The 15,361-nt window shown below is 46.8% G+C and overlaps 1 protein-coding gene across 1 annotated transcript in view; it reads right to left on the bottom strand.

Moving 5' to 3' along the window:
* The window catches only part of EFCAB2 (EF-hand calcium binding domain 2), a 41,364-nt gene extending 29,817 nt beyond the window's left edge, over window positions 1–11,547 (bottom strand). Inside the window, exon 1 of the mRNA XM_030554276.1 lies at window positions 11,476–11,547. Coding sequence (XP_030410136.1) covers window positions 11,476–11,506 — 31 coding nt within the window. The 5' untranslated portion in view covers window positions 11,507–11,547. The remainder of the gene's footprint in view (window positions 1–11,475) is intronic.
* Between the last annotated feature and the right edge of the window lie 3,814 nt (window positions 11,548–15,361).

The raw sequence follows: 15,361 nt of genomic DNA, 5'->3' as shown, positions 1-15,361 counted from the left end.
TTTTGTTGAAGAATGGCTACTTTTAAATCTGTTATTGAATGTCAGGGAGATTGAAATGTTCTCTTACTGGCTTTTGTATGTTACCATTCCCAATGTCTTTAACTTCTTACAAAGAGACTGTCCGGTTTGGCCAATATACATGGTAGAGAGGCATTGCTGACACATGATGGCATATATCACATTAGTAGATGTACAGGTGAATGAGTCCCTGATGGTGTGGCTGGGTCTTATGATGGTGTTGCTAGAGTAGATATGGGGACAGAGAAGGCAACAGGGTTTGTTACAGAGCAGGGGTAGGCAACCTATGGCACGCGTGCCAAAGGCGGCATGCAAGCTGATTTTCAGTGGCACTCACATTGCCTGGGTCCTGGCCACTGATCTGGGGGGCTCTGCATTTTAATTTAAATGAAATTTCTTAAACATTTTAAAAATCTTATTTTACTTTATATACAATAGTTTAGTTATATATTATAGACTTATAGAAAGAGATCTTCTAAAAACATTAAAATGTATTACTGGCACGCGAAATCTTAAATTAAGAGTGAATAAATGAAGATTCGGGACACCACTTCTGAAAGGTTGCCGACCCCTGTTACAGAGATTGGTTGCTGGGTTAGTGTTTCTGTGATGTGTAGTTGCTTCCGGTTGGGGGGCGGTCTGTAAGCGAGGGTTGGTCTCCCTCGGGAAATCAAGTGGCTGTAATGTGCAAAAATTATCAAAATTAGAAAACATGCAGAAAACTGTATTATCCATTTTAAAGCTGTGACTCAGGACAGCACTTAAGTACATGTGCAACTTAAAGTGCATTAGTACTCCCATTCAGTGGTATTACTTGAAGTTACACATGTGCTTAAGTGGTTTGCTGCATCAGGTCTTATGCACTGTATTGATTTTACATGCTCTGAGAAGACCTAAAGGACACAGGATTAGATCCTCAGATAATCAATTAATTCCCATTGATTTCAATAGGATTTGGGTGCCTAAATACAGTCCTTAAAATTTCAATAGCAGCCAGCAGCCTGTCTATGCTTGGGCTCCCAGCATTGCTAAATGAGCTCTAGTCTCCACTACAAACTAATATTGGTATAACTATGTCACTCAGGGGTGTAGATTTTATGGGGGAAAAAAACAAACACACCCACCCAAGCAATGTAAGTTTAGCCAGCATAAGTGGTAGTGTGCACAGCTCTATGTTGGTGGGAGGGATTCTCCTACCACTGTCTGTTGGGGGTGGTTTAATTATGTTGACAATAGAGCTCTCTCCCGTGGCCACACAAGAGATCTTACAGCAGTGCAACTGCATCAGTACAGATGTGCTACTATAAGGCCTCTAGTGTAGACACTGGTAACACATGTGGAAGGAGCCAGAAGAAGGTATCTGTTATACTAATTTAGGCTACCTGTAGTCAATATTGCCAGCTCTTGTTATTTAAATATGAGTTTTGCAATATTCAGTGTTCTTAAAGTCCCATTTCCTGGAATCAGGGCATTAAAACAGAATTTCAGATTTTACCTTAGACATGCCAGTAACCTACCCCAGACCAGATGAGCTCTGTGAAGCTTTAAAGATTGTCACTTCCACCAATCGAAACTGGTCAAATAAAAGATATTACCTCACCTACCTTGTATCTCCGATTGAAAAAAGTAGTACATTTCTAGCCCTTCATGTTACAAAGAAAAGCTGGGAAATAGATGCAAGAGTAACCTACAGGATCAAAATCCAGAAGCAAAGAACAACCACCCTGGGTTATTTTTGGCTTAAAAATTATGATTTAAAAGAAAAACCTCATAATTTTAGGATGGGGTCTCACTCATGGTTTCTGAATGTGTGTGTCGGTAATGTTCTGTATTTGATTTTAAATGTAATATACTTGTATATATGAAATGTTAAATTGCAAACTGCAGGTAGGGGAATGAAGTTGTCAAGGGTGAATACATATTTCAAACAGTAATCAAACTACCAAAAAAAGCAATTGATAACCATTGGAACAAGCTACTAAGGGAAGTGGTAGATTCTCCATCTGCTGAAGTCTTCAAATCAAGACTGAAAGCCTTTCTGGAAGATATGCTTTAGTCAAACCAAGTTTTGGGCTCAATACAAGTTGTTACTGGCTGAAAATCTATGGCTTCTGTTATGCAAAAGTTCAGATTAGATGATCTATTGGTCCTTTCTGGCCTTAATATCTATGAATCTTAACTTCACTCCCACCCCCCTTCCCAAGGCCATCTTTATTATATAAAAGCAGCAAAGAGTCCTGTGGCACCTTATAGACGAACAGATGTATTGGAGCATGAGCTTTCGTGGGTGAATACCCACTATTCACGCACAAAAGCTCATGCTCCAATATGTCTGTTAGTCTATAAGGTGCCACAGGACTCTTTGCTGCTTTTACAGATCCAGACTAAGACGGCTACCCCTCTGATACTTTATTATATAGAAAGTCTGATCAATTACATGACATTCCCATAAAAATATAGGGATGTTCAACACTTGCCTTGTATATGATTACTGAAATCTTAACTGGAAGAAGAAGAGAGACCTATTTTCACTAGTTCTACATGAGGCTCTAGTAGGGCACCATTTAACATCTTGCATTCAGGTTCTTGCAACAGCAGCATTAACCTATGAGATGTTAAAGCTTGGTAGCATTGACATGTTATGTCAAAGTGTAAAGAAACCATAAGCACACACAAAAAAAAAAGACTGAATTAAGCACCATGAAAAGAGAAAGAAGAACAGAATGACAGAAGGGAAAATACATATGTAGAGAAACAGAGAGCAAAAAAAGAGCAATAGTAGAATCAGCTGAGTATAAAATACATTTTCAGAAGACCATTAGGAAAAAAGTAGCAGTACAATAAAGAAAAAGAATAGATAATGAGAATAAGTATAGACTATTGTCCTGATCCCAAACACATTTATGCACATGCATAACTTTACTCACACAAGTAGTCCCATTAACTTCAGTGAGACTATTCTTGTGAATAATCATTTAAGTTAACAGGATGACTTGTGAAAATAAAGTTCAGCATGTGCACAAGAATTGGCAGAATTTGGTCCTATACTGTCTCTTGCTGTGTACATCCATAAAACAGACTCAGATGAAGAAAAAAAAAGTTTAAAATAATAGGCCCCAAAGGAAGCACTAACCATGAAAACTAGAAGCCTACAACAAAGAATTTCTGGGAATACCCCAAAGGCTAATTTGGCAACGCAATTAATGTACTGTGCTCTCTGAACCACAATATACACACTGCAATTTCTATTTTATACTGTAGAGCACTGGTGAATTGGTTAAAAACTAGGGCCAAGATTGTCAAAAGTAACTAGTATAACCGGCCAAAACTCAAAACTTGCTTAACAAGTAGTTTCAGTATTTACTAATTTGCTTTTGTACCAATATGGAAGTTTTATTCTGAAGACACCAAGATATGGCAAGCCTAAAACAAAATATGACATCTGTATTCTTGTCAGTTTTATTGCTGTTATTGAATGAATAGCAATTGTGAAACTAACAAGAATGTCAATTTCATTCAGCTGCTTCTTGTCAGGGAGCCAAGGCTTTCAGCTTTGCTATGGTCCCTGTCATGGACCTGGACGTCCTAGGACTGGCTCCTCAGGTCTGTGGGCTTCCTAATGTTTCAGCAAAAGTTGTGTCAAATCTGTAACAGATTTGGCAAACTTTCACTTCAGCAAGTCAGCATTTTCTGACAAAATGTAGCTTCATTGTAAGATTTCCATCCAGCTCTAGCAACTAGTGATTTTAGATGCCTCAATTCTGAGAGCCCTAACTGATTCCTACCTAGAGTCTGCAGAAACACTTCATCTAAAAGGGAAGCAAACCATTCCCATTCATCTCAGCATGGGATTAATTCTCAAGACTAATGAGGCAAGTCACTTTACCACACAGTTTCAGCTCATCATTGGTAAAAAGAAAATAATACTACCTCACAAGAGCATTATGAGGAATAGCAAATGCACAGTAGCACATCCTCACTTCATAGGCCTCCCTTCATTTCAGATCACAGCATTGCATATTTTAGCTCTAGTACTACCTACTGGGGCTCTCCCTTGGACCTGTAATAGCCTTTTAGTCTCTATCTTCTCCTGTCTCCCCCACTAGGTGTTCTGTGGCTTGGCTCTCCAGCCAAGTCACATAAAAGTCTATACTCCTTCAAGAGTAGCACAAATAAGTCCAAACAAATCTTCAAAATAACAGTCCTTCCACCCCTCTCAGGCCTCATGGTAGTTCCCATTAGCTCTACCTCAAGGTTTCACTCGCAAGAGCTATCTTGCTTCTCTAGTGTGCATTCACCCACAATTCCTGCCTGCCCACACATTTTCTTTCCCCACCCCCTTTCTCCATGCTAGAAACTACTCTCTTCTACACAACTACACTCGCTCAGTCTACTTATAAGGCCTAGCTCCACCTTCTCTGGCCAGGAGGCAATTATTTAATTACCCCCCAGGTGCAGAGCAGGACTAAGTTCTTTCCCTCGCTTTGCAGGTGATGGGAGTTAAGCTCCATCACAGCAGGATTTTCACAAATGCTAAAAAAATCAAGGTAGGTGCCTATCTCCAATTGATTTTCAATGAGAGTTAGGCACCTAACTCACTTAGATACATTAGAAAATCCACTGAATGACTGTAAATCTCTCTACTTAGATGAGCCCTATTATTGTATTATCTGGGCACCTCAAAATCTTCAATGTATTTATTCTCACAATCCTGTGAAAGTAGGAAAGTATTATCTCCATTTTACAGATGGGAAAGTGAGGCACAGAATGACTAAGTGGCTTGCCCAAGGTAACACAGGAAGTTTAAAAATGTAGAGAACTGCACCTACATCTTCCAAGTCCCAAGTTAGTGCCTTTAACCATTGAACTATCCTTCTCAAAGGAGATATTATTATTCTTAACTAGGCCTATTAGAAATAACGTTCTGGATGATGTTCAAAACTTGAGAAAACAAAACTGAACAAAAGGTGCAGGATTTCTTCAATATCCCAATGATTCATCTTCAGAAAAAATATTCTCACTGTGAAAACTGTGCAGAATGCCAGAGCATTAATAACATTAGCCACACAATCCACCAGGAACTCTGACCTTCTCCTCTGTCCGGTCTTATATTGCCAAAATGGTGCAAAAACCCAACATCCTATTAAATTATGGCCAGAAAGACATGGAGTCAGAAATGCCCTGTTACTTTTAGTTGGCCAGGACACTAGACAGACCTTTTCCACTCAACTTTCTCTAAGCGGTATTATGGGTCAGTAGCTAGACTTCCTGATTTTTAGTTGTGTACCCTGAGTTCTGTTCCCAGTTCTGCCAATGATATGCTGTGTCACTTTGGGCAAAGCTGCTTAGCTGGTCTGTGCCTCAGTTTCCTTACCTGTAAAATAGGAATAATAATCAAACAACTTAAAGTGCTTTTACAGAAGAGGCTAAGTATGGATGAAAACCACTACATAAGAACTAAGTATTGTTATATTAGAAGATGTGGAACTATTTTGAGACTGAATTACTGCCTCTCGCTCTACCAAATTACCTGAACTACACATGCTTCAACATGCAGCAGCTAGTCCGCTGGGCAGACCAATGAAAGTACATCACAATACTCTGTGTGCGACACTGGCAAATTCCAGTTATTATTAAAAGTCCTGGTCCTTATCTTTAAAGTCCTATGTGTCTAAATGAGGGTCAAGCTACTTCAAGGGCCCTCTTCAAGTCACCATAGTAGCGGCTTCAACATGAACACTGGTTGATACAACCCAGATTCTAATTTACTGGTGAATGCTCAGTAAGTAGAAGGCTCTCAGCTGTGGAATCTGTTATACGCAGAAATCAGGATGAGACCAAGTCTTACTACTTTCAGATCATGATGCAAGACTTCTCCCTTTTGGTAGGCATTCCCCTAAGATTTATGTATGAAGTGGCCCTGACTACAGGACCAAGTGAACTATATAGATTTAAGTACTCATTTATTAGCCCCATAAAACTGAATGGAGGGAGAAAAAAAATCAGTTCTTTATTCTGAAGGAAGGTTGTTGTTTTTTCTTAATTTATGTATGGTGCCTACATATGACAGTGATGGGTTCCTTAGAAATACATATAACAATAATTTCCAATTTCTCATCACAGCTATTAACAACAAATATTTCTGTAGAACTGCTCTATTGATCATACCATTTTTCTTAATTAACAAACGTTACATTGTTCACTTCTGAAATCTGATTATTTCAAATACAATGTTTAGAATTTGCAAATTATGAATAACAACTGTTAGTAGGGGGTAAAAGGAGGAATAAGGTTAAAATAAATAAAAATATTGAGAATCATGGGAAATCAAATGTTATTGCTCTTTTATCTTGGGATATAATGAGGTTAGCATTCATGATGTTTGAATATTCTTGTTATAAATCAAACTTGTGGTCCATTAAACATAGCCTTTGTTAATGCCTCCTATACTGAAATACCATGAACATTATCACTTCATTAAATATCACATTGATGACTTTTTCTTTGCAGTGATGACTAGCTATATTTGAAAATTAAGTATAACAAATTGTACAGACAGAACAGCTAACTGGTTGAAACATCTGATTCCAACTACTTAGATTCTCTGGAAAAGTCAGATCCCAGGAGGGGCTTGGTTGTTTGTTCATCCAAGGTAGATAAACTGAGTTGCATACAGTTTACTGTAAGTGCCTTTCTGCTGTGGTAAAACAAAACCTCTGTCTATTCTCCATGGTCATTAACAATCCCATGACACTTTTTGTAAGGCTTGCCCTAGAGTACTTGGCCAAATGTAATCCCCTTCACCTCAGACCAATACACTTCAATGATAGATTATTTTCATCATGTACGGTACTGTATGTAGTTTGTTAAATCATTTTATGAATTAAGGTGATATATATATCACCTTAATTATATATATTTATTATGGTATATATATTTATTTATTATGGTATTTATTATGGTAACAAAGCCCTGCAAAGGGCAAGATTGTGAAACTCCTGATTTGCTAAATAAAAACAATGACAAACTGAGCAAGACAATATATCCAAAAATTAAAACTATAAAGACAGGTTTCATCCTTGGTTCACATGTGAGCTGATATTAGCTTTTAATTCTGGACTGTGAACTCCCTGAAGTTAGTAATGATAACTGTAATATGATGCATCATACCAGGAAACAAAAGCACAGTGGCTGGATAAAAAGGGGGTGTGTGACACTCTTGACCTCAGCAAAGAATGTGAAGAAACAAACCTACCAGGATGCTCCTTCCCTGTGTTGGTCTGGGCAGGTTTGGTCTTCCTGCCTTACACCATCTTCCAGTGTCCCCTGTGCACCATCTCCCTGCCTGCCCTGCACCGCTCCCAGTATCCCCTGTGCACCTCTCCCTGCCCTGCACCATCTCCCAGTATCCCCTGTGCACCTCTCCACGTACCATCTCCCAGTGTCCTCTGTGCACCTCTCCACGTACCATCTCCCAGTATCCCCTGTGCACCTCTCCCTGCCCTGCACCATCTCCCAGTATCCCCTGTGCACCTCTCCACGTACCATCTCCCAGTGTCCCCTGTGCACCTCTCCCTGCACCATCTCCCAGTGTCCCCTGTGCACCTCTCCACGTACCATCTCCCAGTGTCCCCTGTGCACCTCTCCCTGTCTGCCCTGCACCATCTCCCAGTGTCCCCTGTGCACCTCTCCACGTACCATCTCCCAGTGTCCCCTGTGCACCTCTCCCTGTCTGCGCTGCACCATCTCCCAGTGTCCCCTGTGCACCTCTCCACGTACCATCTCCCAGTGTCCCCTGTGCACCTCTCCCTGTCTGCCCTGCACAATCTCCCAGTGTCCCCTGTGCACCTCTCCACGTACCATCTCCCAGTGTCCCCTGTGCACCTCTCCCTGTCTGCGGTGCACCATCTCCCAGTGTCCCCTGTGCACCTCTCCACGTACCATCTCCCAGTGTCCCCTGTGCACCATCTCCCAGTGTCCCCTGTGCACCTCTCCCTGTCTGCGCTGCACCATCTCCCAGTGTCCCCTGTGCACCTCTCCACGTACCATCTCCCAGTGTCCCCTGTGCACCTCTCCCTGTCTGCGCTGCACCATCTCCCAGTGTCCCCTGTGCACCTCTCCACGTACCATCTCCCAGTGTCCCCTGTGCACCTCTCCCTGTACCATCTCCCAGTGTCCCTTGCGCACCATCTCCCAGTGTCCCCTGTGCACCTCTCCCTGTCTGCCCTGCACCATCTCCCAGTGTCCCCTGTGCACCTCTCCACGTACCATCTCCCAGTGTCCCCTGTGCACCTCTCCCTGTCTGCCCTGCACCATCTCCCAGTGTCCCCTGTGAACCTCTCCACGTACCATCTCCCAGTGTCCCCTGTGCACCTCTCCCTGTCTGCCCTGCACCATCTCCCAGTGTCCCCTGTGCACCTCTTCACGTACCATCTCCCAGTGTCCCTTGCGCACCATCTCCCAGTGTCCCCTGTGCACCTCTCCCTGTCTGCGCTGCACCATCTCCCAGTGTCCCCTGTGCACCTCTCCCTGTACCATCTCCCAGTGTCCCTTGCGCACCATCTCCCTGTCTGAGCTGCACCATCTCCCAGTGTCCCCTGTGCACCTCTCCCTGCACCATCTCCCAGTGTCCCCTGTGCACCTCTCCTTGTACCATCTCCCAGTGTCCCCTGTGCACCTCTCCACGTACCATCTCCCAGTGTCCCCTGTGCACCTCTCCCTGTCTGCCCTGCACCATCTCCCAGTGTCCCCTGTGCACCTCTCCACGTACCATCTCCCAGTGTCCCCTGTGCACCTCTCCCTGTCTGCCCTGCACCATCTCCCAGTGTCCCCTGTGCACCTCTCCACGTACCATCTCCCAGTGTCCCCTGTGCACCTCTCCCTGTCTGCGCTGCACCATCTCCCAGTGTCCCCTGTGCACCTCTCCCTGTACCATCTCCCAGTGTCCCTTGCGCACCATCTCCCTGTCTGCCCTGCACCATCTCCCAGTGTCCCCTGTGCACCTCTCCACGTACCATCTCCCAGTGTCCCCTGTGCACCTCTCCCTGTCTGCCCTGCACCATCTCCCAGTGTCCCCTGTGCACCTCTCCACGTACCATCTCCCAGTGTCCCCTGTGCACCTCTCCCTGTCTGCGCTGCACCATCTCCCAGTGTCCCCTGTGCACCTCTCCCTGTACCATCTCCCAGTGTCCCTTGCGCACCATCTCCCTGTCTGAGCTGCACCATCTCCCAGTGTCCCCTGTGCACCTCTCCCTGCACCATCTCCCAGTGTCCCCTGTGCACCTCTCCTTGTACCATCTCCCAGTGTCCCCTGTGCACCTCTCCTTGTACCATCGCCCAGTGTCCCCTGTGCACCTCTCCACGTACCATCTCCCAGTGTCCCCTGTGCACCTCTCCCTGTCTGCCCTGCACCATCTCCCAGTGTCCCCTGTGCACCTCTCCACGTACCATCTCCCAGTGTCCCCTGTGCACCTCTCCACGTACCATCTCCCAGTGTCCCCTGTGCACCTCTCCCTGTCTGCCCTGCACCATCTCCCAGTGTCCCCTGTGCACCTCTCCACGTACCATCTCCCAGTGTCCCTTGCGCACCATCTCCCAGTGTCCCCTGTGCACCTCTCCCTGTCTGCGCTGCACCATCTCCCAGTGTCCCCTGTGCACCTCTCCCTGTACCATCTCCCAGTGTCCCTTGCGCACCATCTCCCTGTCTGCCCTGCACCATCTCCCAGTGTCCCCTGTGCACCTCTCCACGTACCATCTCCCAGTGTCCCTTGCGCACCATCTCCCAGTGTCCCCTGTGCACCTCTCCCTGTCTGCCCTGCACCATCTCCCAGTGTCCCCTGTGCACCTCTCCACGTACCATCTCCCAGTGTCCCCTGTGCACCTCTCCCTGTCTGCCCTGCACCATCTCCCAGTGTCCCCTGTGCACCTCTCCCTGTACCATCTCCCAGTGTCCCTTGCGCACCATCTCCCTGTCTGCCCTGCACCATCTCCCAGTGTCCCCTGTGCACCTCTCCACGTACCATCTCCCAGTGTCCCCTGTGCACCTCTCCCTGTCTGCGCTGCACCATCTCCCAGTGTCCCCTGTGCACCTCTCCCTGTACCATCTCCCAGTGTCCCTTGCGCACCATCTCCCTGTCTGCCCTGCACCATCTCCCAGTGTCCCCTGTGCACCTCTCCACGTACCATCTCCCAGTGTCCCCTGTGCACCTCTCCCTGTCTGCCCTGCACCATCTCCCAGTGTCCCCTGTGCACCTCTCCACGTACCATCTCCCAGTGTCCCCTGTGCACCTCTCCCTGTCTGCGCTGCACCATCTCCCAGTGTCCCCTGTGCACCTCTCCCTGTACCATCTCCCAGTGTCCCTTGCGCACCATCTCCCTGTCTGAGCTGCACCATCTCCCAGTGTCCCCTGTGCACCTCTCCCTGCACCATCTCCCAGTGTCCCCTGTGCACCTCTCCTTGTACCATCTCCCAGTGTCCCCTGTGCACCTCTCCTTGTACCATCGCCCAGTGTCCCCTGTGCACCTCTCCACGTACCATCTCCCAGTGTCCCCTGTGCACCTCTCCCTGTCTGCCCTGCACCATCTCCCAGTGTCCCCTGTGCACCTCTCCACGTACCATCTCCCAGTGTCCCCTGTGCACCTCTCCACGTACCATCTCCCAGTGTCCCCTGTGCACCTCTCCCTGTCTGCCCTGCACCATCTCCCAGTGTCCCCTGTGCACCTCTCCACGTACCATCTCCCAGTGTCCCTTGCGCACCATCTCCCAGTGTCCCCTGTGCACCTCTCCCTGTCTGCGCTGCACCATCTCCCAGTGTCCCCTGTGCACCTCTCCCTGTACCATCTCCCAGTGTCCCTTGCGCACCATCTCCCTGTCTGCCCTGCACCATCTCCCAGTGTCCCCTGTGCACCTCTCCACGTACCATCTCCCAGTGTCCCTTGCGCACCATCTCCCAGTGTCCCCTGTGCACCTCTCCCTGTCTGCCCTGCACCATCTCCCAGTGTCCCCTGTGCACCTCTCCCTGTACCATCTCCCAGTGTCCCTTGCGCACCATCTCCCTGTCTGAGCTGCACCATCTCCCAGTGTCCCCTGTGCACCTCTCCACGTACCATCTCCCAGTGTCCCCTGTGCACCTCTCCCTGTCTGCCCTGCACCATCTCCCAGTGTCCCCTGTGCACCTCTCCCTGTACCATCTCCCAGTGTCCCTTGCGCACCATCTCCCTGTCTGAGCTGCACCATCTCCCAGTGTCCCCTGTGCACCTCTCCCTGTACCATCTCCCAGCGTCCCCGCAGGATCTTTATCCCTCCCCCGCCCCACCCTGTCACCGGGCCCCTCGCCTCCGGTTCCGGCTCAGGCGGGGTCTCTGGGCTTTCGAGGAGCCGGGCGGTGTTTCTAGCGCAGGCGGGGGGTGGGGGCTGAGCCGCTGCCGGGGCCGCTCTCTGCCCCTGCGGTTTCTTACCCGCGGCGGCTCCCTCCTTCTCCTCCGCCATGTCGGCCCCCAGCCGTAACCATGGCAACGCGGGGCGCCGACTTCTCCTGCCAGCCTGGCCCCGCCCGCGCGCTCCCAGCTCCAGCCAAACCCCGCCAGCGCCTCCGCCCCCGGCCAAACCCCGGCCCGGCCCGGCCCGGCAGCGCCTCATCTTGAGGGGTGGATGCGGAGGCTCCGTCGGGGCCCGCTACTGACAAGACCTGTCCTCGGGCGGCTCCACTCGCCCCTCGCCCGGCTCCCCCGTCCTGGGGAGGCGCCCACACGCTGCAGCCCCCAGACCCGTGTGTGTCGGGGGGACGGAGGCCGAACGCGCTTCCGGGCATGTGTGCTGTCAACCCGCAGTGAGCAGCGCTCAGCCAGGGCCCTGCCCCGCGCTAACCCCCCATCGCCTGCTCAACCTGCTGAGCGCAGCCTGACTGTGTGGCCGTAGCACTCGGGGGGCTTTGCCGAGCAAGGTACAGGGCAGCCCGCTTTACAGCTGGGGGAACAGGCCAAGGGAGCAGAAGTAACAGAGCTGCGGGGACCCCAGAGAACCCCCCACTGTTCACCTTGTGCCTTACCCAGTGGTTTTCAGTCAGGGGTACATGTACCCGTGGGCAGGGCCAGTGCAAGAATGTTTTGCGCCCTAGGAGAAACTTCCACCATGTGCCCTCCCCCCCTCCTGTGCCCCCGGCCCTGCGGCAGCTCCTCCCTCCCCCCCAAGATGCCCCTGCCTTGTGACACCTCCCCACCCCCGCACCCTCCGCCCTGAGGCAACCCCAGCTCATCCCTGCTCCGCCTCCTCCCCGAGCACTCCGTGGCTGCTTCACTTCTCCCGCCTCCCAGGTTTGCAGTGCCAATCAGCTTAGGCACCACAAGCCTGGGAGGCGGGAGAAGTGAAGCAGCCAGGGCATGCTCGAGGAGGAGGCAGGACAGGGGTGAGCTGGGGCGGGGAGTTCCCTTGCATGCAACCCCCCCCTTACTTGCTGCAGGCGGCCCTGCCCCAGCTCCTTCCACCTAAATGCCAGTGGTGACCAGGGCAACCGAAGATCTGGTCGCTGCAGTCGCTGCTGAAGAAAATGGTGCCCCCACCCCCAACACCTAGTGCCATAGGTGACCGCCTAGGTCACCTAAATGGTTGCACTGGCCCTGCCCGTGGGGGTATCCAGAGGTCTTTCAGGGGGTACATCAATTCAGCTAGATCTTTGCCTAGTTTTACAACAGACTACAGCAGTGATTCTCAAACTTTTGAACTGGTCACCCCTTTCACATAGCAAGCCTCTGAGTGCGCCCCCCCCCCTTATGAATTGAAAACATTTTTTATATATATTTAACACTATTATAAATACTGGACGCAAAGCGGGGTTTGGAATGGAAGCTGACAGCTCGCGACCCCCCACATAATAACCTCGTGACCCACTGAGGGGTCACGACCCCCAGTTTGAGAACCCCTGGGCTACAGAAAAAGCCCTAGCAAAGTCAGTACACACTAAGTTTTCACCCAATGATTTGTTTATGCTGCTCAATATACTAAAACCTGAAATGTAAGTGCAAAATTTATATTCCATTTGATTTATTTTATAATTATATGGTAAAAATGAGAAAGTAAGCAAATTTTCAATAATAGTGTGCCGTGACACTTCTGAATTTTTATATCTGATTTTATAAGCAAGTAGTTATTGAGTGAGGTGAAACTTGGGCATATGCAAGACAAATCAGACTCCTGAAAGGGGTACAGTAGTCTGGAAAGATTGAGAGCCATTGTCTTAACCCATCATACAAACTTTCAGCACAGTTTTGGGGTGCAGTTAAAGGTCCACATACCCAGCAAAGCAAAAATAGGTCACTGTTGTTTACGTTGCAGTGCCTGTGGTTCCATGTCTATGCAGCAACCAAGGAGGAATCTCCTTTTGGGTCTAATTTAGTAACCACTGAAAACCACAGCTCCCATTAATTTCAACAAAAATAAATAAACTCACTTCCCTGTGTTTCTCCCTAGCTCCAATGCTTATGACTCTTCACAAACACTGCAACTACAAACAAACAATATAAAAATGAATAAAATATTTTAAATGGGGGTTTCTTGGAATCTGACCACTATGTTTTATCTTCTTCGGGAGATTACAGGCCAATAGACAATGTGCAGAGAAGGCAGCACACTATCTTCTGTGCAAAAGTTTCAAATGGCTGGCTACACCCAGATACTGGATTTTATTTGTAGAATTTTGGGGGTTTTATGTTTAGTGTTATGATATTGTTGCCATCAGTATACTGATAAATTTATGTTTACCCTCATACACTCTTTACAAGTTATGCTGATTTAAAAGCAGAATCAGCACCAACGATGATCAGAAGAAAAGTCCCTGGGCCCGGTCTTGCAAACACTATGAAGTATAGTTCTTATTGCCACATAGTCCCATAGATTTCAGTAGTAAGCAATCCCCTTTCATTCTGTCTGTAGCATAAGTTCCTAATATATGAGTTTTCTATCAAAAGCCCCTTCTCCCCTTAAAATGTTTCCAAATTAATAATATTGTGCTGTGATTTATACAATCTTTCCCTTTCACGGTATCAGTTTTTTAAAAAAATAGCATTTAGTAGCAATGAAAGAAATCTCCATCTATGCATCAAACAATTAAAAGATATTTTATTCTTAAAAAAAGAAAAATGGAGATAGCTAAAATATTCTATATATCCACTGACATTGAGGGGAAATCCAGGTTGGAATTTTGGCTGAGAACTTAAACATGTATGCAATTCATGTTTTTTCAAACTCAAAATCAACTGTAAAAGTTGAAAAATATAAAATATAGATAAAAGAATAAAATTAAGCTGCACTGAGAGTGGTGTGTCATTTTTATTTTAGAGTATTATTTTTTTTACATGAGAAAACAAGATTATTTAGGAATGTTAATGTTTAAGTCAAGGATTCACTGAGATACGTCCACAGTATTCATGTAGGATTTCACATTAAGCACATTCATTACGAAAGTCCCAGAACTAGACCGTTGTCTTTGCCCTAAGTAACTGCTTCTTTTTCTGATGCTGAAGTGTAGCAAAGCAGAGGTGGGTGATTATTTTTTTCTAAACAAACATACAGCTATGGAGTGTTCAGAGTTCATGCAAAATAATAAAAATTTAGAACAGCCAGTTCAGCTATAACATTGAACAGAAGCCAGACCTCGTTGCTTGATAAAACAAATTATGTTTTTCTAATACTATAACATGTTATTTGCTGAAATGACCATACCTTGTACCCCTTGCACCAGTTATTTTTGTCTTTTTCTTTTACTCAAACATAATGTAGAATTAAAAAAATGAGCCTGATATGAGTCCCAAGACAACATATAATTAGCCTACTGGTACAACATCTTATGCTCTCTGAGTAAAGTAGATGCTTTTGAATGGTTATGAATGGACTGGAAACATTTGGGCAAATTACTTTGAATATTACATACATACATACAATCTCTCTTATTGCAAAGCACCACAGAATCACATCACAATTAAAAGTAAACACAACATATGGGAGTCTTTGGCCAGCAATTTTCCTCCACATTTCCTGGTCTTCACACACCTTTGAGAAAAACACCATAATGCATCCCGCCCAGTTAGCCACATCATCGAACCATGTTTGCCATGAATACCCTCCTGCCCCTGGCACCTGGCACCAGTCCCTGCAAACTTGCTTCAGCAATCTTCCTCAGTTCATTCCACCCACATGTCCTGCAAACTCAAATTTTCTTTGATCATCTTAGTGATATCAGGTATCGCTCCAGTTATGCTGTAAATTTGGGCAATTACTTTCTCGTTACTCAGGGGTACAATGTATAGCTAATGTACAGCAATTGCCTGTAGAATTTCAGTTTAAGAGACT

This window comes from Gopherus evgoodei, chromosome 3 (genome assembly GCF_007399415.2).
Source record: "Gopherus evgoodei ecotype Sinaloan lineage chromosome 3, rGopEvg1_v1.p, whole genome shotgun sequence".
NCBI lineage: Eukaryota > Metazoa > Chordata > Testudines > Testudinidae > Gopherus > Gopherus evgoodei.
Note: the sequence above shows the minus strand (reverse complement) of the source record. Positions and strands in the feature narration are given on the sequence as shown.